We start from the raw sequence: 24,918 nt of genomic DNA on the forward strand, positions 1-24,918 counted from the left end.
CATCCGCATCCGAGGGCAAGACCTCGCAGCTCAAGGAGATGAACTCAAAACGATATCACGATGGTCATGCTGTCAACAGGAGGAGATCGGCACCGAACCGGTTCCCGGCTAGGCAGGAAACGTCCAAGCAATCGGTCTGGCGATTGTTTTCGCGTCCATTTGCCAAAGGAATCAACAGAGCTACGAACCGGCAGTCGAAGACCGAGAAAACCAGAAGCCAACCGGCTAAATCTTCAATCGCCAACAACAGCGTACCCAGGAATCAGGGCAGGGAAAGGTCATCCTTCTCTTGTGCCGATGGTGACCACACCCCATGAACTCTTGGATGAACAACCGTTATTTGCCATTCAAGGGTGGTATGGCCGCCGCCAAAGTAGCTGCTACTCCACGGTACAACACTCGCCTACCGGATAGCGTCATGCAGTGGCCTGGGGGACCCAAAAGGGTGATACGCAAGGTAATGCTGACGCCCTGTCACGGTAGCCGTGAGAAACCGAGTTACGCTCTTGAAGCATCATCATCATTTAAAAATGATGGATGTGCTTTTCGATGATGGGACGTGTGAGGTTCAGGAGAAAAGAGGTTGGAAAAAGGCTGAGGAGAAACAGGAGTCGCGAGAGAGAGAGAAACAAGAACGAGTTGAGACATTCGAAAAAGAGAAGGAGTGTAAAAGTTTGTACGGAAGAGACTGGACGGTTTCGTTGGAGGTGTTGGATAATAAATAAAATAAAGTGTTGTTTTCCTCTTTTGGGAGTCTGAAATCCAGTTATACCGTCCTGAAATCGTCGTGGAGGTACAGCCGAGGACCTACGACCGAGAAGAAGTCAGGGAAAGTTTACTGGACCCTTTCCAATTAAATTTAATCAAAACTAAATTTATGCGTTTCAAAAATTTTATAAATAACATCAATCTCTAGAACCAGGGTTGGCAAGGTTTTGGACAGTACGGTAAAAACCATGGTAAATACCGTGGTTTTTACCATACTGTCCAAAACTCTCCTGTCCTAAACTGTCCAAAACCTCCTATTTATAACTATAAGTGAAAAACTTTGCAATTTGATAAAGAGGTAACTTCTATAATCAATTAAACTTTATATTATATAAATTATATTATATTATTAATTACATTAAATATAATAAAATTTTGAAATTCAAAACAGTATATGCAAAGGGTTGGAAACGAAGAGCAAACATGAAGAGTGTAAATTATTTTTCATTTTATAAATTTTTTGTCACTTTCTGAATGCTTTTTTTTTTATTTGAAAACAATACAGGGTGTTTCAAAAAGTTGGACCAAATATTAGAGAGGTAGTAGAATACCCATTTAAGTACAAGAATATTAATTAAGAGCCATGATTTTTTGCTGTGAGGTCAGAAATTAAACTGGCTAGAGGTGTGCAACAAGCACCCATTTTCAGGGCTCCCACTCGTCCTACTTTTCAGTAAAATGTCCTACTTGATCGGGTTTGTTCTACTTTTTACCAAATTCTATCAACAAAATTTATGTAATTGAGTTTAATTGAGCAGGGAATCCTCGATATATTGCCAAATATTACAAATGTTGGAGATTACAATTAATGATTCTGCCAAAGCAGAAATTGTATTTGATCATTTTTGTCGCACCACGGTCATTTTCTGCACACGAGGGCTAATTAGACCTGGCCTACAATTTATTGCCGATTCCGAACGGCAGGCTTATTTTTTATACTCGTCGAGAGGTTGGTGCGCTAACCCCTCGATGGGGGACTCCCTGCGGTAGCAATTTTTTTCTGCGGTCAAGTCTCCGTTTTTTTCTTTCTTGTACCCCTGTGTCAGGAAAGTTTTCTGACAAGGACGAACCGGGTATCGAACTCACGACACCTCTAAACATCCTTTGGTACTTTAGGCGAGCATCTTATCGACCGGGCTACCGCGCCCCAGAAATTGTATCGCTTTAAAGGTTATTTGGGGACGGGGTGTATGTGGACCATTTGATTTATTAGTTGTTCATTTGCTTAGTTTGAGGGTTCAATAAATATAGTAGTCATTAAAAACTTTTGCTGGTTGAAAAAAAAATAATTCTGTATTTATTACTCTTCATGGTCTTGGACAGTAACTAGCATTCATCATTCAAAATTATTGTCCAAATAGGTGAAACAACAGTTTGCATTACAAAGCAGTTGGATGGATACATAGGCCTATTCTAAGTTTGGTGATTCTGATGCTACCCAATAGCATTCAGTTGTCTTCTGTATTTTTAAGGCATGAATAGGCATAAACAATATTTACCAGAGTTGGCAAGATTTTGGATAGTACGGTAAAACATAAAATTGTACTGTCCAAAACTGTCCTAATCTGTCCAAAATCTCATATTTATAACTACGTGAAAAACTTTGCAATTTGATGAAGAGGTAACTTCTATAATCAAATAATAAACTTTATATTATATAAATTATATTATAATATTAAAATTACATTAAATATAAAATTTTGAAATTCAAAACAGTATATGCAAAGGGTTATATGACTGATATCAGGTTATCAAACAATTGAAACTGAACTGTCTTAAGGTTGGATATTAGATTTATGAAAACATGAAAGATACAAGAATGGGATAAAAAGTTGTTGCATGGAAATCAGAAAAAACAATAGATATGACTACAGAATGAAATTAAAGTTACGTAATAATCGAGCACTAATAATCAAGCGCAGCTGCACCTTTTAACATTCGATATAACACATAACTAATTTAGCTGCCCTATCTGTGCTAAAACGATTTCTAAGATAACAAAATTTGAAAATATTCTTTCAATTGATGCATAACTTGGGCAACATGAAAATAAAAAAAACAATGTGTTAAAGACAGTCTTTTGATAAGCCTTCTTCCAGTGTTTTTCGTATTGAATGATAGAATTGTAATTGTATGAATTGTACAATTGTATTGTATTGATAGTATTGAATGATAGAATTGTAAATAAAGCTTGAATTTATTTGGTAAAATATTAGCTCCTAGCCTCATAACCGCAGCAATTTAAATTTAACAAAAACTTTGGGTCTTGAAGTCTTATCATCATATAGGCGTAATCAGTGTTTGTGAAATTGTGTTTTGTTAGTCATGAGTAGGTGCTACATAGTGGCCTCATTTTCTTCAGATATATTTTCCTTTATTTATAATTAGTTTTTAAAAATTGAGAATGTAAAATAGAAAGATCGATTTACAATTAGAAAAAAAAGTTTGAAAAGTCAAAACAGAACAATTTGCATCGAATAAACACTACACCATTGATATATAGTCACATCATTATATTGCTATCTAATAAAAATTATATTTATGTTGAGTTTCACAATAATGCAATGATTATAACTGTGACTATGCGTATTTGGTACCTTCAATATAATATATTTTTTAAAGAAAAGTGTTTGGAGAGATTCGGCAGGGTTTTGGAGAATCACTGTACTAATTACAGTACCTGCTTCATAATCATACATGAAAAATAAGATGTGGAGTAGAAATAACATTTATGACAAACTAAAAAACTGAAAAGAGTGTTTATATTTAAACAGTTATATATGTGATATTAATTTACTATCAGATTTCCAACTTAAAACCATCAATTTGGTGAAAGTTTACTTAGGAAAAAAAACAAATGACACCTTTTTGAAATATTTTTGATTTAGTTTTATTTTCTGGTAGTATTTTTTGTAATATGTTAGTATCATGAAAAAAAACAAAGTATATAAAAGGTTTCCACATAACATTTTGAAACTTGGAGGTTTTAGACAGTTTCAGACACTTTTGGACAGTTTCAGACACTTTTGGACAGTTTATACCGCTTGTCCTGTCCAAAACCCCAACCCTGTCTAGAACAATGGGACCGGTGCGGATCCAGGTGTGTGATCATCCCTACCAAACTCCGAATTATATGGGAAAATATGTCTTCGTAAAATACGGGATGACCAACGAACCTACACAATAAATGGAACCTCCCTATACATCATTACCCTGGTTCCGCGTCTATCCTGGGCTAGAGTTCAGTAAGCTTCCTTCTCGAGGGGATTTTATGCATGGCTGTCTCACATCATATGTCCCTGGACAAAGATGATGTTCTGGGGTCCCATGCTTAGCCGGAAGTAACAACTTACGATCTGATGTGATGATTTCGAATGTAAGTTTATATATACACAAACTTTCATTCGAAAATCATAGCATCAGATTACATCATGAAGCCCCCGATCATGCTTACATGGGTAAGTATGACCCTGGTTCTATGAATAGCTCTGCTGAATTGTGAAAAGAGAGAGAATAGTCAGATTTTTCCTAACATAATTCACTTGAAAGCTTTATTTCTTCACAGCTCTTTGTGGCCTCTTTACCACTTGTCGTGGTTCTCCTTTCATCTGATTTTCAGCCTTAAAATATCCCAGGACTGCAAGAGGGCCCCCCCCCCCATATGGCCCCAGGTTGATTACCACTGATCTAAATAAGAAAACTTGAAAAAAATAAAAATAAAAAAAAAAAGCTCTGATGGGAGTGGAGTACTCTGAAAAAGCTAGAATATCACAATCGCACACAGTATTTGACATTCATTTGTACTGCAGTTGATATCGTTCAATGTCAGATTTTGCTTCTCAATAATAAAAAGAATTCAGCACATCCAAGTATAATAGATATGTTGCTGCCAAAGCCCGAAGTTGGCCAATTCGCGACGGGGAAAGCTCAGCTGAGCCTGCCAATATCTGAAATTCGGGCTTTTGCCGGCCCCTATATATCAGAGGCACTGGCATGAAGAAAACATTGGGGGACTGAAAGTTGTTGGTCGTCCTGTATATACGGGACTCAAACGAGTATGCAAGAGTGGGAAGGTGAATTACATTATTTTTTTAGAAATTATTGAGGGGGGGGGGGCTCAGCCCTCTTACAAAATTTATTGGGGAGGAGACTCAAATGGTTTCGGCGCCTATGCTATATATCGATATTCAGATTCCTTTGATCATTAGAGTTGCCATAGCTAACCATAATCATTATGGTTAACTATGGCCAATTATAAATGGCCATAATTATCACAAAAAAATACGCCAACGCGGCAATGACCCAGAATCATAGGGACGATATAAAGATGTATAGCAGTGTTTCTCAACAACCGGGTCGCGACCCGGTGCCGGGCCTGGACATCAGTCAAACCAGGCCATAAATGGTTTACAGTTTCATTTTTACCCCGTGTGTATGACCAGATCTTCCAGAAAAAAGAAATTAACTGGACCACAGGCTTCCAAAGGTTTAGAACCACTGATGTATAGGGACCGGCAAAAGCCCGAATTTTGGACATTGGCCGGGTCAACTGGGCTGGAAACAGTCTATGCTGAAAACGAGTCTTTCTTGGAAACTGGGTAATATATGTAATGAAAAAAAGAGAGGAAAACATCTCTTTCCTTCCTCAAAATCACTTGGGATTTTCAAAAGACTGAAGATAAATATACTTTTTTTTTAAAGATTCCGATTGTGCTATTCAAAACATGTTGTACGCCCCAAAGAATTATTGACTTTCGAAGTTGACCATAGACACAATGTGGCGACAGAAATTCTGACACTTGTCTTGCACAGTACTGTGGGGCTTAATCCCTTCGGGAGTGTTCGCGTGAAGAAAGGGGGAAGAGGCCCTGGCCCATCCTTGTTATGTTTAACAAAGACATTAAGGGGGAAGGAAAAATGGAGATATACATTCAGAGCCATTCAAGAGCAGATATTCTGCCACGTGTTTCTACATTCAGAACCGTTTTGGAAAAAGGATTTCTTCACACATATTTCTACATGCACATCCATCGGTCGGTTAAAGACCCTATTTTTAGTTGACCTCTTCACAGTCAACACTTTAGGTTTTAATTATTGTATGCTATTCCGAAAATATCCATCTACCTTAAGCAGTCAGGTGGTTACGATGGCATACGGCATCACACCAATTTTTAATCTAATTATTTTCATTTTTGAAAATTAATTAGTAATTATTTCAATTTTCATAATTTTTTTTATTGGTGATTTAAAAAAATGAAGTCAGTCTAAATGTATTCATAAAATATTTTAATCATAGAAATTCATTTTATTAGCTTCAAACTTTTAAAAAGGGGAAAAAGGAGAAAATAATTGGTCACCTGACTGGTTAATTACCTAACCCTATCATAATTACATGCAAGTAACCATTGAAAACATTTTGTATAAATTCAAAGATTTAAGTAATAAAATATTTTCATAAATTAGGCTCGTAGCAAAAATAATTATAAAGAAAAAACCATGACTTGTTTAAGATTCCAATAATGAATTATTATAAATTATTACTAAAGCATCTTATCACGGGAAATAAAAAATAAATTTATTACGTACTGGAGCCGAAGAGTAAATAGATTATGAGAGATATATTGTAACAGCGTATAAACAGGGATAGCTCTTGGGCTGTGCCACTGCTATAGGGAAAAGTATTAAATCAGGAGTGAAGAGAAATATAATTGTAGAAAAGTTCAGAGAAAGAAAGAATATGTTTTGTGTCTGTAAAAACGCTCGAACTATAGTACATTAATGACTCTCGGAGAAAACTAATTTTTTAAGCATTTTATCTAGCTAGGAACAAAGTTGCAAATTTTCGGGATCGCTTTACTGATGCAGTTTACACGCCACAGTGACATGTAACCAATGTCATCTCGCATGATGAGAATTTTGCCTCAAGGCTTGTGCCAACCAATGGTATAAAGAATTTATACAAAAATATATTTGTGTTTTTTTTAATATTTATTTTTACAAATACGTTTTAAATCTTTGGTGTTCTTCAAGATGGGGGGGGGGGTTCCCCCAACGTACGCCTTTGTGTGCACCCACTGGTCGAAAATTCCCCTAAAATGGAAAGCAACGATTACCAGTCTTGGAAACAAAAACAGTAGCTTCATGTGACCACCACATATAATCATACTGCTGCCCAAATAGGACATTGTGAACTGAGTACGGAAATGTTTGTTAACAAGAGATGGGATATACCTTCTGACCCTTCTTAAATAGTTGCGCAGGTTGATAACGATAGCTTATGGGGGGGGGGGGGTCTTGTGCATTTTGAAGCCTTCGCTTCAAGATGCGCAACATCCCAACTAGGGTCAGGTGGGGTAAAATGGTCATACTGAACATAAAATGGCATAACTTCAGAATTTCAATTGATATTGCTACCAAATTTCTGTTTTAACTTTCACTTGCCAGCAGAAAAGTTTTTCACTCAAAATTTTATGCCAAGCAACATTTTAGTGGCAATAAACAGTTTTTTTTATTGTTCAAGCTCGGGCTCCATTCTTTGAGTGCCTGAATAACTTCTCTCTACCATTTTAGTTTCTCAAACTTTTTATAGATTGGCTGCAGGGCACTCCAGTAGTGTCTCAAGAACATTATTTCATTCATTGGTACGTTGTAATCATTATATTTCATATTTTATAGTAAATAAAACAACGTGGGGTAAAGTGGTCATAGCATTAGGCTTAACTAACACTTAGTTGTTAGGAGCTATTTCGCCTAACATATAATTGAACTCTTAAAAATTTTTTTTACTTAATTTACTTTTTACAGTTCTTTTTTTTTTCTTTTCCAGAGCAAACGTGTGCTTGGAAAGTAGGTGTTTGAACCTATATGTGAAAAGAATATACAACAGTACTCTGACATCCTTCCATTAGTATTGCTAGCTGTTGGAAAGAGCATCAGAGTATCATGTGAGCTGCAAGAACACGAGTTGAAGATTCCATATCACTCTTAAAGAAGATGGATCATTAACAAGTCAAGAAAAAAAGATTACAGAAGAAAATCATGGTTGACATGCAAAGAAGAGTGGTATTGAAGGCTTGAAATCTCTTGCTCAATGTGAACAACCCTCACCCTTTTGTAGATGTTCACTATTCACGACCAAGTAAAATAAAGATACAGAATCAACTTCATGAATGGCTGACTTGAACATAGAAGGTGAAGAAGTGTCAAGATTAGCTAATATCAGTGTTGTGTCTGATGAAAGACTTGAAACGAGACATATACTGACTACCTTGCCCTCGTTAATCTCAGCTGTAAACGAAAGGGTAATACTCAAAGGCAAAATGAAAACCTGTTCAGAATGGCACAGAAGAAACCTCAATTAAGGGAAATATTTGAACTATAAACCAGGGCTTTACACATCTCAGATGCCAGATAACCATGGTGACTATAAGATCTATATTAGCACAAATTCTCTTTGCAATTGGATTGCTAACTTGGCGGCGTCTTTATAGCAGGATATTTAAAATAGCCGTCATTCCGTTGTCTAACACACAGCACTAGGATTATTTTTCCATCGGGTTGTATTGTTCCTATATATTTATTCTAATTTTGTTTACGTTACTTCTGCCCCTTTTTGTCATGCCTTGTTTTTAGTGAGGTCAAGAAATATACCAGGACGTTATTTCTAACGACATCGATTTGAAATTTTCCTTAAGTTGCAAATGCGGTGGTGACATGATATTTATAAGATTATTACATTATTTGTTGTCATATCGGTTTATTATTTAAAAAAAAAAAAAGAGTCTGGGTTTTATTTTTTTTATACTAAGAATATTTATTTATACAACCTTGTTTATTCAAGAAAGTCTGGATACCCATATGCCCTCATCGGTTTATTATTTGAGAATCCAGGTTTTATTTTTTGTAGAGACTATTTACTTACAAGATATACGGAAGACATAGTCTTCCGTATATCTTGTATTAACAAGTGAAGAGCGACATTCATGTCATACTATTTACTTACACTAATTTTTTATAATATTGTTTGTTTCCGCTTTTGCTGTTTTTTAGGCTGGTGATTTTTTTTAAGCTCGGCATCTGTAGCATCAGTTATGGCCTTGGTAACTTTTCGAGTTGTCAGATGTATTTGGCCCCAAGAGGATCTGGATTATATTGCAGCTGTTTCGAACTGTTTTTCTTGAGATTAAGATCCTTGGCTACAGAATTTTGGAGAGAAATTCGGAAGGCACCTAAAATTTTTTTTTGATTCATTGCTATAAATGAATTTTCTCTCATGTTATGATACTGGATGTGGTTCTACACTTTGCAGAAGTAATAACACCAGAAAGATAACATTATCCGCGATTCTAATACGCGGCATCTACTGTACATATTTTTCTCTTTTCAACTAGTTTTTTTTTTCAAATATCTAAAACAACTTTTCAATGTTTAGAAATTTCCCGGACTTACAATGTCTGATCCTGACCAAATTTCATTCCCGATTCCCCAAGTTGTGGGAACCCTGACTAATTCGATAACGTGTGGTGATAATAACCTTTTATATATTCTGGATCTACAATAATTGTTCAAGAATTGAACCGATCTACGACAAGGATGTGATCGAAACTTGCAGGTCGTTCCTAATACCAAGCATTTGGGTACATTCGTTAAAACATTGATTCAACAATGAAGAAAATCACTATCTCTACAAACGATGCAACAGACTTGAATGATTCTATTCAAAGTGATTATTTAGCACAAATTTTGAACAGGATATTTTTTTTCGCACACACATTACTTGTAGAAATATATATATATATCTTTATCAAATAGGAGGACATGTACTACCTGTCTGCCTCTGCAGCTCGAGAAGCATAAGAAATGGCGTGAGAAGTCATAGAAATTACAAGTTTCCACTCTACAAAAGTTTAAAAAATAAACAACATAAGATAATATACAACTAATTAAATACTTATAGAGGCATTTCTAGAAATTCCTATCGCCATTCTCACGTTACTGTTGCCGTATTACGAAAACATAAATTTCAGTCAAACGACCCGTAACCATACGTCCCGTATACAGCAGTCCCGTCGTAGATCAGAAAACGAGTATCATCGCTGATTGGTTCCTTGAATTCGTGTTCTGAATGTTTATCTTTTGAGAGCTGATTATTAATAGGCTTTGGGATCAGCTGTTTACTTTTATTTCATTTACGGAGCTTCTTCCACAAGGGAGTTATTGGAAATAAAAAAGGCATGGCTTTCTTGGTATGTATCAAAAGCAGCTGCAAGTTGCATTTTCTCTCCATCTTTCATGAAATAATAGCTACAAATGAGACATTTATTTCCGCAGACGAGGAAATTACAACGTATATTTGAAAACGGGATCCGCGAGCTGTATATGAAACTCATTATAACTAGCTACAAATATAAAGCATATAAAGGCATGACAGTTTAATGAACTTCCTAAAGCTTTCGAAATTTACCTTGGTGGCTTGCCAGTTTTCACCCCCTTCCCTTGTCAGCAAAATTTCGTCAGCTCTGGCACCACCTCCTAAGGCATATTGATGAGATCAGATGACACCTTTTCCGCCCAGACAATCAAAAATTTACTTTTTGCTACAAAAAATATATTTATAAATAAAAAAACCCTTATATGTTATTATAATCAATTTCTGTTAATTTCAATGCTATTTGAAGGATAAGAACTAAAAATTTCTTTTTAAGAAGAAATTCGTTGCGACCCACCCTTTAAGCCATCCATGGTAAACCCTTGACCCGCAAACCAAATGTGGCCCTTGCAGTTATCTCATGTGGTCTGCCCCCCCCCCAAACCTAATTTTGTTACTATAAACCAAGTGGTACATTTACAGATAGTTTAAGTGACCTGTGGCACAATTCCAGAGCATTTAAGCAGCCCGTGGCACAGTCACAGACCACTTAAGTGATCCATGGCACATTTAATATCCTTTGAGTGACATGTGGCACAGTTTTAAAGCACTAGTGCGGCCCCCAGTGAAGTTCTACATCAATCGAATTACCCGTGGCACATTTCCAGATCACTTAGATGATCTGCGACCTAATTATTTACTTGTATGATGCATGGCACAGGTCCAGTGCACTTCAGCAGCCTTCGACACATTTCCAGATCACTTGGATCCTTAATATGTTTATAGATCACTAAAGGGACTCTTTAGGGGCTTTATCAATAGGGAGAATGTTAGTTCACGTGCCCACAAGCTAGCGAAAGATTGTACTTGTTTTTGGTGCGTCAAGTAAGGCTCCATTAAGAATATTTCATATTTTTATAAAAGGTTGTTGATGACGTAAGCATCATCCCACCTCTTCCCCCCCCCCTCCTGTCATCAAAAGTCAGGAAATCGGAACTCCCCCCCATTGATGCTGACATAATACTTGAATGACTCCTTACGCCCTCTTCACACACAGATACTCGAATTGATTTTGAGTAGTGCCTGAATGTGAGACCCGAGTTGACTCGGACCAGTCGAGAGTTGTCCATTCTCCCTCACGCAGTTCTACTGGAAAAAAATCTCTACCTATAACTACTAATAATACCTATCCTCTTGATATTTTCTTAGGAATTCTTATACAACTCTGATAGAAAGAATTTTAGTTTTGGTAGAACAATTTTACCAGTAGAGCTTTTCTTGTAACGTTCGAATGATTTGCTGATAAGTAGCTAATGTTAGTACACAGTCTGCCTTTTTATTTGTCATTTATGATGCTACCAATAATACATTTTCAGTCAGTTGCAGTTTGTAAGTGTTGACAAACAAAAGTAATACCAGTTTATTAGAATGTTATTAATTTTTCAAAAGAAGAAATTTTCATTCTATTTATAATTTTTGTGTTTGTTGTTAATTTTAGGAAGTTGTAATTGCATCTGCATTACGTACTCCTATTGGATCATTTCGAGGTAGTCTTGCTTCTATATCAGCTCCGAAACTAGGTTCCATGGCCATACAAGCAGCTGTAGATGCAGCAGGTGAGAGTAACTGGGAAGTGTGGCAGTTCTTTTCTACTTCCCAAACATGTTTTTAGAAATGTAATTTTATCCCTTAAATTGTTCAAGCCAACCTCGATTAGTCATATGTAGATTTTACCAGGGTAACTTTCCCTTTTATAGTGGGATAATAGCTGATAGTTTTAAGTGTGAGGATTTTTTGGAGAGTTAAGTTGGAAGTTAAAGTGATGTCCCATAGATAACGAGTCACCTGTGGATAAAGTAATCTGTATGAGCAATAATAATTTGGAGGGGGAATGGGTGGTTGTAGATTAAGTATAGAGTAATTATCTGGGATTCTACGGTTAGAGAACTGGGGAACAGGGTGTATAGAAACTTCAAAAGTTTCGAGCGTTGCAGTCTTCTGGGGGGATAAGTGATGCTTGAAACATTTTCAGTAGGCAAAGTGTCCCTGGGGAGAACGAATCGGGTAAGAGTGAATTTTATAAAATCTATGTCTGATTACTACTTTACCGCACACCAACTCCGATCATATATCGCCATACTGCAATTTCCAACCAGTGGAGTTGGGTGGGAAATGAAGGCTCCATCCATCCCTGGTCACCCCAGGCTCGGTAGGTAAAGAGCTTGCTTCTGGCGTTCTATGCCCGTATTCGAACCCATGGCAGAGCATATACATTGCTTGTCAGTTCCCCCTGCTATTAAGACAGCTTTGACTGCCCAATTCTTTGGCTGGTGATGATGATTATTACACATCCCCCCCCCTGTTTTTTTCCATAGGTTGAGCCTATTGGGGGGGAACAATCCTCCCACCTCTAGTTATAAGGTACCTTGACAGCTGAGTTGTCACTCAAATTCAGGGTTGGGGTTTTGGACGTCCACAACTGGTTTTGGACAGGACATGTGGGATAAACTGTCTAAAACTGCCCGAAATTGTCCAAAACCTCTAAGTTTCAAAATATTACATGGAAAACAATAGATTTTTCTTTCATAATACTAACATATTAAAAAAAGTGCTAGCAGAACAAAAACTGTCCAACTAAAACCAAAAATCTTTCTAAAGGTGTCTGGAAAAAACAATGTTTTCAATACTTTATTTTGCTAAAAATGTTATTTGTCATGTATGGTTATAAAACGAGTACTGTATTTAAAACAGTGCTTGTCCAAAACCCAGCTGAATTGGCCAGAACACATTTCTTTAGAAAATGTGTTTTTTCCTTCTTAAGTGAACTTCCTATTTTGAATTAAAAAAACTAATTTTAAATGATGGAAAATATAAGCAAAATGAGACCACTATGTAGCACCTACACGTTGACTAACAGAACATAATTTCACAAACACTGATTACACCTATAGGATGATAAAAGACTAACAACCAAAAAATTTTAAAATTTCAATTATTACACTTATGTAGCTCTCTCTCTAGAAGCTTCATTGAATAAATACCAAACTGTAAAATCTCAATCAAACTAGAAAAGCATATTTACTACTAAGACATTTCTTAATTTAAAAAAGAAAATAAATAATGATCAGGAGAAAGGTTTCAAAAAGCACTATTTTTTTATTCGTCTGGAGAAACTTGTTATAGAAAAATAAAGTACCTGGTATTCTTTATTTATTTTAAACTTGACCAATGATATTAAAGATAGCATAGCATACAGATTTCATCAATCAAGGCAATGCTGTGGGTATGGCTTTGAGAAGGGACAGATGATTAGTCATTTTTTATCTTGTCCCTTTATTCATTTTTTTCCCTCTTAAACACTGAAACTATGCATTGCTCTACTATCTGGCACAACCATTTGTTTTTTATGTTCAGCCATTTTGTCAATTTGTTAGCTTAAAATCTGAGGTGTGAAGTAGAGTTGCTGTGATAAAAATCCACCTCAAATTTGAAATAAAAAATGAACAAAGGTGGCAGACCATCAGACAGTGTGTGGCAACATTTTTTGAAAGTATCAATGATGGGAAATCAGGAAGTAATGGAAAATATGCCAAATACAAGAACTGTGTAAATGCGGAACTTGGAAAAGCGGACAGATTGAGGAAACACATTTCTAACTGCAAAGCTGAAAAGGTATGTGAGAATAGAAATTCAAGCAACATGGAAACTATGGATTGTGATGGATTAGCTGACCTTGAAGTACAAAAAGAAGGGAGTGAAAATAGTTGTTTCACCACCAAAAAAGATGAAAATTCAGCAATCTTTAGACTCGCATGTTTTAAAAACAAATCACAGAACTGCAGAAAATTTGGATTTGCTGGTAGCAAAATTTTTTTATGCTAATAACCTTGCATTCTCCATAGCTGAGCACCCAACTTTTAGGGAGTTAATTACATCTTTGCGTCCTGGATATAACCCCCAAGTCGTAAGGCATTAGCAGGACAACTTTTAGACACCATTACAACGTAGGTCAAAAATACAGCCAAAAGAATTGTGGATGGCAAACAAGTTACTCTAATTGAAGATGGGTGGAGTATATAGCTATGTGAGCTGGCTTTGAGACATAACTATATTATTCGAAGCAGTAGATTAAACAATAAAACAATTATTTATTTACAAATATAAATGAAGGTAAAATAATACGCGATTCGGACGAGAGCAGGGACATGTACAAAGATGCGACTGGTGAATATAAACAACAAAAGCTCTCTGGCCAGACGGCCTTGCCATTGACATTTTTGTGGTGTTGCCACAAAGACGAAAATAATTTTTTTGCAAGTGATGGGAAGACACTACATCACTCCCCCTCTAGTGAACAGAAGAGAACGATTCGTAACGAGAAGGTGGTTTGATGAGTCTTCCAGAACGAGTCTGTCGTTGCGGTTCTGATTCATCAGTCTCTCCCGAAGTCTACTGTTGTGTTAAAATGAACCTTTTTCTTCGTATGAAGAGGTTGTGAAGTCTTCGGATGAGGTGCTTGATTTTCGTTAGGTTTTCCATTGACTTGAGATGAGTCGAAGTTCTCTGTGAAGCAGGGTTTCAACCGGTTTGTGGAAATGTTTTTTTCTTTGTCGTTTACTGAGAGAGTGTAATATTGCTCAGTCCTTGTGATGACTTTCTATGGACCTTCGTACGGAGTTTGAAAGGGTTTTCTCACAGCGTCCGTACGAATGAATACACTAGGACAGGTGTTTAACGCTAAAGAGACAAAAACATGCGGTGTTGAATGCCTTGACGGCGGAGCTGGTCTAAGGTCGTTGAAATGGTCACGAAGATGTTGAATGAAATCGGAAGAAGATGGAGATGAGGTAGATGTATCGAGAAAATCCCCTGGCAGTCGGATGTTCGTGCCGTAAACCATTTCAGCTGGGGTTGAGTTGAACTCTTCCCGGAATGTGGACCTTAATCCCAGGAGGACTGTAGGCAACACTCGAGTCCACTGCTTGTTGCTGTGACATCTGATTGCAGCTTTCAGAGTTCGATGCCATCTTTCGATGAAGCCCTTGCATTTTGGATTGCAAGCGGTGGTGCGCCGTCTTTGGAATCCGATTATGTGTGACAGTTCTGTAAAGAGGTGGGACTCAAATTGGGAACCTTGGTCGGTAATAATGACACTAGGAACACCAAAACGAGTGATCCATCCGTAGTATATCGCAGCTGCCACTGTGTCGGCTCGAATATCTGGAACTGGTATGGCTTCAGGCCATCTCGTGAATCTGTCAATCAAGGTTACGCAATACTGATGTCCTTCTGAAGAGGGTAAGGGACCGATGATATCCAAATGTATTTTGTCGAAGCGCTTGGAAACTGGTAGATAATGTCCCACAGGTGCTCTGGTATGCTTGTGTATCTTGGACTTCTGACATGTCAGACAGGATTTTGCCCATGTTTTGCAATCTTTTTTGATTGATGGCCAAACAAATTTTTTGGCAATAGTTGTGGCAGTAGCTTGGATGCCAGGATGCGAAAGTCCATGAACAGAGTTGAAAACAGTTTTTCGGAAGGACTCTGGAACATACGGTCTGCTTTGTCCAGTGGAAACATCACAGTAGATTTGTAAGTTGGAACCAAAAACTGGAAATTTTTGAAGTTTGAGACTTGTGTTTGAAGAAAGTATCTTGATCAGTTCATCGTCATGTTCCTGTGCTTTAGCCATTTCAGTGTAGTCCACAGTTTGAGGCATATGAATTTCGTCGAGTCTGGACAAGGTATCAGCTACCACATTGTCTTTACCCGAGATATGTTGTATGTCTGTTGTGAACTGAAATATGAAATCCAGATGGCGTATTTGACGAGGAGAAGCCTTTTCTGCTTTTTGCTGAGTAGCGAAAATGAGAGGACGATGATCAGTGTAAAGTGTGAATTTCCTGCCTTCAAGGAAGTAACGGAAATGCTTTATTGTTGAATACGCAGCGAGAAGTTCTTGGTCGTACGTGCTGTAACGAGTCTGAGTTGGAGTCAGTCGTTGAGAGAAGAAGCTTAGCGGTGGCCAATCATTCTTGACTTTTTGTTGAACAACTCCTCCAACAGCCATATCGGATGCATCAACCATTACAGCAAGTTCCGCATCAGGAGACGGATGAGCGAGAATGGTGACATCAATGAGCTGTTGCTTGGTTGACTCAAATGCTGCAATAGCTTCTCCAGACCACTCGATTGGAGATTTGTCGTTTTTCTTGCTGCCCTTGAGGTAGTCGTTAAGAATAGCTTGAGTTTTCGCAGCACTAGGAATAAATCGCCGGTAAAAATTTATTATTCCGAGATATTTTCGTAGATCTTTTACAGTCTCTGTTCTCTTGTAGTCTTGGATGACATTGATTCGTTCGGATGTTGGACGGATACCTTCAGCAGTGATGTGATGACCAAGATAGGTGATTTCAGGTTGAGCGAACGAGCATTTTTCGAAATTGATTACAAGACCAGCATCTTTGAGTCTCTCGAAAACTTGTCGTAAATGGATGTGATGCTCGTCTACATTTTTTGAAGCAATCAAGAGGTCATCAATGTATACGAAACAGAAGTTTAAGCCTCTGAGCACACAATGGAGAAAATGTTGGAAGGTCTGGGCCGCATTTCGTAGGCCGAATGTCATTCTGGTGAATTCGAATAAGCAGAATGGTGTTGTCATGGCAGTTTTTTCAATGTCCTCTGGTGCAACTGGTATGTGAGGATATGCACGAACCAAGTCGATAGTGGAGAAGATTGTGCAACCGTGCAAGTTTGATGAAAAGTCTTGCAGATTTGGAATCGGGTATCGATCTGGTTGAGTGATGGCGTTGAGACCTCTGTAATCACCACATGGTCTCCAACCACCAGTCTTCTTTGGCACCAGGTGTAAAGGACTGGCTCATGAGCTCTGGGAGGGTCTGCATATGCCTTGTTGCAGCATATAGTCGAATTCCTTTTTGGCAATTTGCAACTTGTCTGGAGCCAAGCGACGTGTTTTGGCAACAACGGGTGGGCCTTTTGTAACAATGTGATGCTCGACATGATGAGGTACAGTTCTCAGAACGGGTGATTCATGAGTTAAACAGGAAAATTCAGCCAGTAGAATTCTGATGCGGTCGTCCCTGATGTCATGAGAAACAGTCGTCAATGCACAAGAAGGACCAGCGACGACTCTGCCTGATGAGCTAAGTGAAGTGACAGGATCGACGAGGCGTTAGCGTTTGATGTCTATGAGTAAGCCGAATTCCTTGAGGAAGTCCGCGCAGAGTATTGGCTTTTACACGTCTGCCACGATGAAAGTCCAGAGAAATCTTCGTCTTAAACCAAGATCGAGGTATAGACGTTCGGTGTCGAAAGTGAGAACTTTGGTAGAGTTTGCAGCATACAAGGAAAAAGTTTTGTCTGGAAAGGGTCGCCGATTTGCATTTACCGGTATCACGGAAACGTCCGCTCCTGTGTCGACCAAGAAATGTCTATTACGAGAGCAATCAAATAGAAAAAGACGACTGGAGACTTGGCTGGCATCACACGTCGTCATCAGTGATGCCCTGCATCGTTTCCCTGATTAGATGAGCTGATATATGCACAGGGCTTTGTACATCTCCGGGCATCATCTCCGTAGCGCCTATGGTACCAGCAAATGTTCTTTCCGCAATGGGTCACATCTCTGCTACTGCTCCGTTGAAATCGCGATCGACTGGTCGAGCGTTGTCGACTTTTAGCTCGTTTTAGTTCTTGCACCTCATTAGTTAATTTTGCGATCTGAGATGAAAGAGATTAAGAATGTTGTCGCTTACCTTGTTTGCCGCGAGGTTTCTCATCTCCCTAAGCAGCTGTGATGGTCGACGATCGCCCAAATCTAAACCGGAGAGTAATTTTTTGATTTGGGTGCTTTTTGATTTGGACATTCTTGATGTGAGAGCCTCTTTCAGCGCAGCATATGGATAATCATTAGGCGGAGACATGACGATGTCACTGACCACGTTGAATAGTCGTTGGTCCATGGCGCGGACCACGATGTTGTACTTAGTTTCTTCACTGGTCACTCTTGCCGTTTTGAACTGAGCTTCCAAGTGCACGAATCACAATGCTGGCGTCTCACACCAGAAGGGTGGTGGCTTGATTGCCACGCTGTCTGTTTGCAGGCCTTGCGTGGTGGATCCATTCAGTAGAATCGGTTGCCATATCGGGCGGGTTCGGAAAAACAAGGGTCAGAAATATGTAGCTATGTGAGCTGGCTTTGAGACATAACTATATTATTCGAAGCAGTAGATTAAACAATAAAACAATTATTTATTTACAAATATAAACGAAGGTAAAATAATACGAGATTCGGACGAGAGCAGGGACATGTACAAAGATGCGACCGGTAAATATAAACAACAAAAGCTCTCTGGCCAGACGGCCTTGACATTGACATTTTTGTGGTGTTGCCACAAAGACGAAAATAATTTTTTTGCAAGTGATGGGAAGACACAACAAGTAATATTCACAATGACTCAGTAATAGCAACTTGTATTCAGAGTGAGGGAAAAGCTTATTTTCTGGATTCAGTTGAAGCAGGAACTCAGACTAAAAATACACATTATCACAAAGATATCTTGCAATCATCTATTGAAAAAGCAAAGATAGAATATAATTGTGATGTAAAGGCAGTAGTCACCGACAATGCCAGAGTCATGGAGAAAGCAAAGGAACTCCTGTCTAAGGATAACAGCTTGTTGTTATATGGTTGCAATGCACATTACTTGAACTTATTGGGGCAAAATATTATACCAGTTTCAATATTAAAGAACATTGTTAGAGTTCAGAAGTTTTTTCGAAATCACCATGTGCCAAGTACATTGCTCGGAGAAATTTTGAACTCACTGAAACCTCAGTTGCCAAGAGATACTAGATGGAAAAGCCAGATGACTTGTGTTGAGAGTTTTTTGCGTAACTGAACAGCATATCAAAAAATTCTCGAAGAACACGAAGAGAAAATTGATGCAGATATAGCTGCTCTCATAAATGATTATAATTTATGTAAACAGACAAAGGATACTTTCCACCAGCTTAAGCCAGTTGCTGATTCATTAGACCGTTTACGAAGGGACAGTTCAACTATTTATGAAGCCTGCCATACATGGCTCATGTTGTTAAAAGAAGAATGCTTACAGCCTCGAATCAACGAAATAGCAAAACGAATGAATCAAGCACTGCAACCTTTTAATTTCCTTGCTTACTTGCTGAATCCAAAATACAAAGGAGAAGGTCTGCCTAACACTCAAAAAGAAGCAGCTCGTTTATGGCTAATAAAGAAGTATCCTGACAGCATTTCCCTGTTGATTGCATACGAAGCTGAAGCCGCACCGTTTCCTCCAACCTACTTCACGCCACCTGGGAGAAGTATCAATCCTATCACATAGTGGACAGCGGTCAGAAAAACACTGGAATAAGAAGGCTTTTCAAAAGACTGTCTTCAACAAATTGTTTTTTACTTTCATGTCCCGCAAGTTCTGCATCAATTGAAAGAATATTTTCAAAAATTTTGGACTGATACACAATAAACTTAGAAATCGTCTTGGCACAGACAGGGCAGCTAAATTAGTTATGTGTTATCGAATGTTAAGAGGTGCAGCTGAGCTTGATTATTAGTGTTCAATTATTACATAAATTTAATTTTATTCTGTATTTATTCTCTTGCATTTTTCTAATTATCATGCAACATTTTTAAGCTGTTCTTGTATATATATATATCTTCCATGTTTCAATAAATCTAATATTTAACCTCAAGCAGTTCAGCTTTCAAGTACAATCTATAGCTTGATAACCTGTTATCAGTGTATATGTATGTAACCCTCTACACATATACTGTTTTGAATCACAAAATTTTATTATATTTAATGTAATTAATAATATAATTTATATAGTATAAAGTTTATTATTTGATGATAGAAGTTACTTCATCAAATTGTAAAATTTTTCGCTTATAGTTATAAATAGGAGGTTTTAGACAATTTTGGACAGTACGGTAAAAACAACGGTATTTACAGTGGTTTTTACCGTACTGTCCAAAACCTTGCCAACCCTGTTAACGGAACACAATTTCACAAACACTGATTACACCTACAGGATGATAAAAGACTTCAAGACCCAAAATTTTTGTTAAATTTAAATTGTTGCTCTTATGAGGCTAGAAGCTAATATTTCACTGAATAAATTCAAGCTATATTTACAATTCTATCACATGGGGTATAGCAATAAGAAAAACACTGGAAGAAGGCTTACAAAAGACTGTCTTTAACACATTGTTTTCTATTTTCGTGTCCCCCAAGTTATGCATCAATTAACAAAATTTGAAAATATTCTTTCACATCTTAGAAATCATCTTGGCACAGATACGGCAGCTAAATTAGTTATGTGTTATCAAATGTTAAAAGGGGCAGCTGCGCTTGATTATTAGTGTTCGATTATTACATGAGTTTAATTTCATTCTGTAGTCATATCTGTTGCGTTTTTCTAATTTTCATGTGACAAATTTCTATCCCATTCTTGTATCTTTCATATTTCTATAAATCTAATATTTAACCTCAAGACAGTTCAGTTTTCAATTGTTTGATAACCTGATATCAGTCATATAACCCTTTGCACATACTGTTTTGAATTTCAAAATTTTATTATAGTTTATGTAATTTTAATAATATAATATAATTTATATAATATAAAGTTTATTATTTGATTATAGAAGTTGACTCTTCATCAAATTGCGAAGTTTTTCACTTATAGTTATAAATAGGAGGTTTTGGACAGTACAGTAAAAACCACAGTATTTACCATACTGTCCAAAACCTTGCCAACCCTGCTCAAATTTGATGGAGTTGCTGCAGGATAATGTTCTAATGAAGGAAAGTCCAATTCTTCTTTCTCTGGGTGGAAATATGGTGATGGGATTAGATGTCTCCTATTTCTTCTATATGTGTTGTTTCTCGACTTAATCAGATAAGACTGGGGAATGAAGTCTTTTTTAGTACTATACCAGTAGCTCTTCTCTCAGTTATTCATACTTCTCCTTCCTTTAATTTGAGATCCCTCACCCCATGTCTTTGGTTGTAGTTTTGACACTGTCTTTCGACTCTCCTTTCTTCCTTGACCTTGATGATTTTTGTATCCACTGCTTGTGGTTGCAATTGACTTTTAGCTATTGGCAAAGTTGTTTTAATCCTTCTACCCATTAACAACTCTGCTGGACTGAATCCATTTTCTAGAGGAGTTGCTTGATATGCCATGAAAGCAATGTATGGATCTTCTGACTTTTTAATCAGCATTTTAACTGCTGACTCAACCAGTCCATTACTTTGAGGAAACTTTAGCCTACTAGAAATGTGTGTGAATCCATACCCTTTAGAAAACATTTGAAATTCCAATGTTCGCACTGAATCAAACTGAGGCCCATTGTCTGATCGAACAATATCTGGAATGCCAGAACAATATCTGGAAGCGAATATGGACTTGCAATTGTTTATGATTTCAGCAGCTGTCAGTCTATCAAGTTTTGCAATTTCAGGAAAACGAGAATAGTAGTCAGCTAAAAGAAGCTACCACGAATTCTTGTACTTAAACAAGTCCATACCAATCATCTCCCATGGTCTTTCAAGAAATGGTGTTGGAATAAGAGGTTGGTGCCTGTTCTTGGATACAAGCCGTGTAATGTTTTACCTTTTCTTCTATTTCTTTACTTATTCCAGGCCAATGGACAGAACATCTGGCTCTAGCTCTGCATTTTGTAAAGATAACAGTGAATCTGATTTAGAACTTCACTTTGATGTGACCGAGGGATGATGATTCTACAGCCTCTCATCACTATTCCAATTCTGGATGGAGATTTCATATCAATGTTGCCAGAAAGTTAGACAAAAGGAATCGGCATCTTTCTTTGCAGGCCATCCTGTCATTGTATATGATAGTTTCTGACAAACTTCGTCTGCAAGTTGTGCAGTTATTGAGAGACTACCAGTCTTTTCAATGAAGCTGGTAGTCTCTTTAACCATTTGGACATATGTATCTATTTCGTCTTCCAATTTATTTGCCTTGTTTGGATACACTTGAGGACTCCTGTATAAAGTGTCTGCTGCATACAGTTCCTTCCCTGGAATGTAAACTGTCATAAGAGTATCACATCTTCAATTTGATCCTTTGTAACCTTGGTGACAAGTTGTCTAAATCAGGGTTGTGGTTTTGGACAGGACACGCGGGATAAACTGTCTAAAACTGTCCAAAAGTGTCTGAAACTGTCTAAAACTGTCCAAAAGTGTCTGAAACTGTCTAAAACTGTCCAAAAGTGTCTGAAACTGTCTAAAACTGTCCAAAAGTGTCTGAAACTGTCTAAAACTGTCCAAAAGTGTCTGAAACTGTCTAAAACCTCCCAAGTTTCAAAATGTTATGTGGAAACCTTTTGGATTTTTCATGATACTAATATATTACAAAAAATACTAGCAGAAAATAAAACTAAATCAAAAATATTTCAAAAAGGTGTCATTTGTTTTTTTTCCTAAGTAAACTTTCACCAAATTGATGGTTTTAAGTTGGAAATCTGATAGTAAATTAATATCACATATATAACTGTTTAAATATAAACACTCTTTTCAGTTTTTTAGTTTGTCATAAATGTTATTTCTACTCCACATCTTATTTTTCATGTATGATTATGAAGCAGGTACTGTAATTAGTACAGTGATTCTCCAAAACCCTGCCGAATCTCTCCAAACACTTTTCTTTAAAAAATATATTATATTGAAGGTACCAAATACGCATATTCACAGTTATAATCATTGCATTATTGTGAAACTCAACATAAATATAATTTTTATTAGATAGCAATATAATGATGTGACTATATATCAATGGTGTAGTGTTTATTCGATGCAAATTGTTCTGTTTTGACTTTTCAAACTTTTTTTTCTAATTGTAAATCGATCTTTCTATTTTACATTCTCAATTTTTAAAAACTAATTATAAATAAAGGAAAATATATCTGAAGAAAATGAGGCCACTATGTAGCACCTACTCATGACTAACAAAACACTGATTACGCCTATATGATGATAAAAGACTTCAAGACCCAAAGTATTTGTTAAATTTAAATTGCTGCGGTTATAAGGCTAGGAGCTAAGATTTTACCGAATAAATTCAAGCTATATTTACTATTCGATCATTTAATACTATCAATACGATACAATTACAATTCTATCATTCAATACAAAAAACACTGGAAGAAGGCTTATCAAAAGACTGTCTTTAACACATTGTTTTTTTTTATTTTCATGTCGCCCAAGTTATGCATCAATTGAAAGAATATTTTCAAATTTTGTTATCTTAGAAATCATTTTGGCACAGATAGGGCAGCTAAATTAGTTATGTGTTATATCGAGTGTTAAAAGGTGCAGCTGCGCTTGATTATTAGTGCTCGATTATTACGTAAGTTTAATTTCATTCTGTAGTCATATCTATTGTTTTTTTCTGATTTCCATGCAACAACTTTTTATCCCATTCTTGTATCTTTCATGTTTTCATAAATCTAATATCCAACCTTAAGACAGTTCAGTTTCAATTGTTTGATAACCTGATATCAGTCATATAACCCTTTTGCATATACTGTTTTGAATTTCAAAATTTTATATTTAATGTAATTTTAATATTATAATATAATTTATATAATATAAAGTTTATTATTTGATTATAGAAGTTACCTCTTCATCAAATTGCAAAGTTTTTCACTTAGTTATAAATATGAGGTTTTGGACAGATTAGGACAGTTTTGGACAGGAGGGTTTTGGACAGTACGATTTTATATTTTACCGTACTATCCAAAATCTTGCCAACTCTGGTAAATATTGTTCATGCCTATTCATGCCTTAAAAATACAGAAGACAACTGAATGCGATTGGGTAGCATCAGAATCACCAAACTTAGAATAGGCCTATGTATCCAACTGCTTTGTAATGCAAACTGTTGTTTCACCTATTTGCACCATAATTTTGAATGATGAATGCTAGTTACTGTGCAAGACCATGGTCCACATACACCCCGTCCCCAAATAACCTTTAAAGAGATACAATTTCTGCTTTGGCAGAATCATTAATTGTAATCTCCAACATTTGTAATATTTGGCAATATATCAAGGATTCCCTGCTCAATTAAACTCAATTACATAAATTTTGTTGATAGAATTTGGTAAAAAGTAGAACAAACCCGATCAAGTAGGACATTTTACTGAAAAGTAGGACGAGTGGGAGCCCTGAAAATGGGTGCTTGTTGCACACCTCTAGCCAGTTTAATTTCTGACCTCACAGCAAAAAATCATGGCTCTTAATTAATATTCTTGTACTTAAATGGGTATTCTACTACCTCTCTAATATTAGGTCCAACTTTTTGAAACACCCTGTATTGTTTTCAAATAAAAAAAAAAGCATTCAGAAAGTGACAAAAAATTTATAAAATGAAAAATAATTTACACTCTTCATGTTTGCTCTTCGTTTCCAACCCTTTGCATATACTGTTTTGAATTTCAAAATTTTATTATATTTAATGTAATTAATAATATAATATAATTTATATAATATAAAGTTTAATTGATTATAGAAGTTACCTCTTTATCAAATTGCAAAGTTTTTCACTTATAGTTATAAATAGGAGGTTTTGGACAGTTTAGGACAGGTTTGGACAGTACCGTAAAAACCACGGTAAATACTTAAGTTTTTACCGTAAAGTTATTTACCGTACTGTCCAAAACCTTGCCAACCCTGGTTTAAATGTTT

The 24,918-nt window shown here is 36.7% G+C and overlaps 2 protein-coding genes across 4 annotated transcripts in view; one reads left to right on the forward strand and one right to left on the reverse strand.

Moving 5' to 3' along the window:
- Ube3a (ubiquitin protein ligase E3A) overlaps nt 1-9,796 on the reverse strand; it is a 234,022-nt gene extending 224,226 nt beyond the window's left edge. The window contains exon 1 of one of the 2 annotated variants that reach the window (XM_089236467.1): nt 9,595-9,796. In XM_089236467.1, the coding sequence (XP_089092593.1) occupies nt 9,595-9,644 (50 nt within the window). In that variant the 5' untranslated portion in view covers nt 9,645-9,796. The remainder of the gene's footprint in view (nt 1-9,594) is intronic. The other variant, XM_089236468.1, reaches the window with a different exon arrangement.
- A 78-nt stretch (nt 9,797-9,874) lies between these two features.
- The window catches only part of Acat1 (Acetyl-CoA acetyltransferase 1), a 175,609-nt gene continuing 160,565 nt past the window's right edge, over nt 9,875-24,918 (forward strand). The window contains exons 1-2 of one of the 2 annotated variants that reach the window (XM_089236469.1): nt 9,875-10,013; nt 11,634-11,751. In XM_089236469.1, the coding sequence (XP_089092595.1) occupies nt 10,002-10,013; nt 11,634-11,751 (130 nt within the window). In that variant the 5' untranslated portion in view covers nt 9,875-10,001. The remainder of the gene's footprint in view (nt 10,014-11,633; nt 11,752-24,918) is intronic. The other variant, XM_089236470.1, reaches the window with a different exon arrangement.

This window comes from Pholcus phalangioides, unplaced genomic scaffold (genome assembly GCF_987345545.1).
Source record: "Pholcus phalangioides strain wild (caught in Gottingen) unplaced genomic scaffold, Ppha-v1.0 ptg000009l_1, whole genome shotgun sequence".
Lineage (NCBI taxonomy): Eukaryota > Metazoa > Arthropoda > Arachnida > Araneae > Pholcidae > Pholcus > Pholcus phalangioides.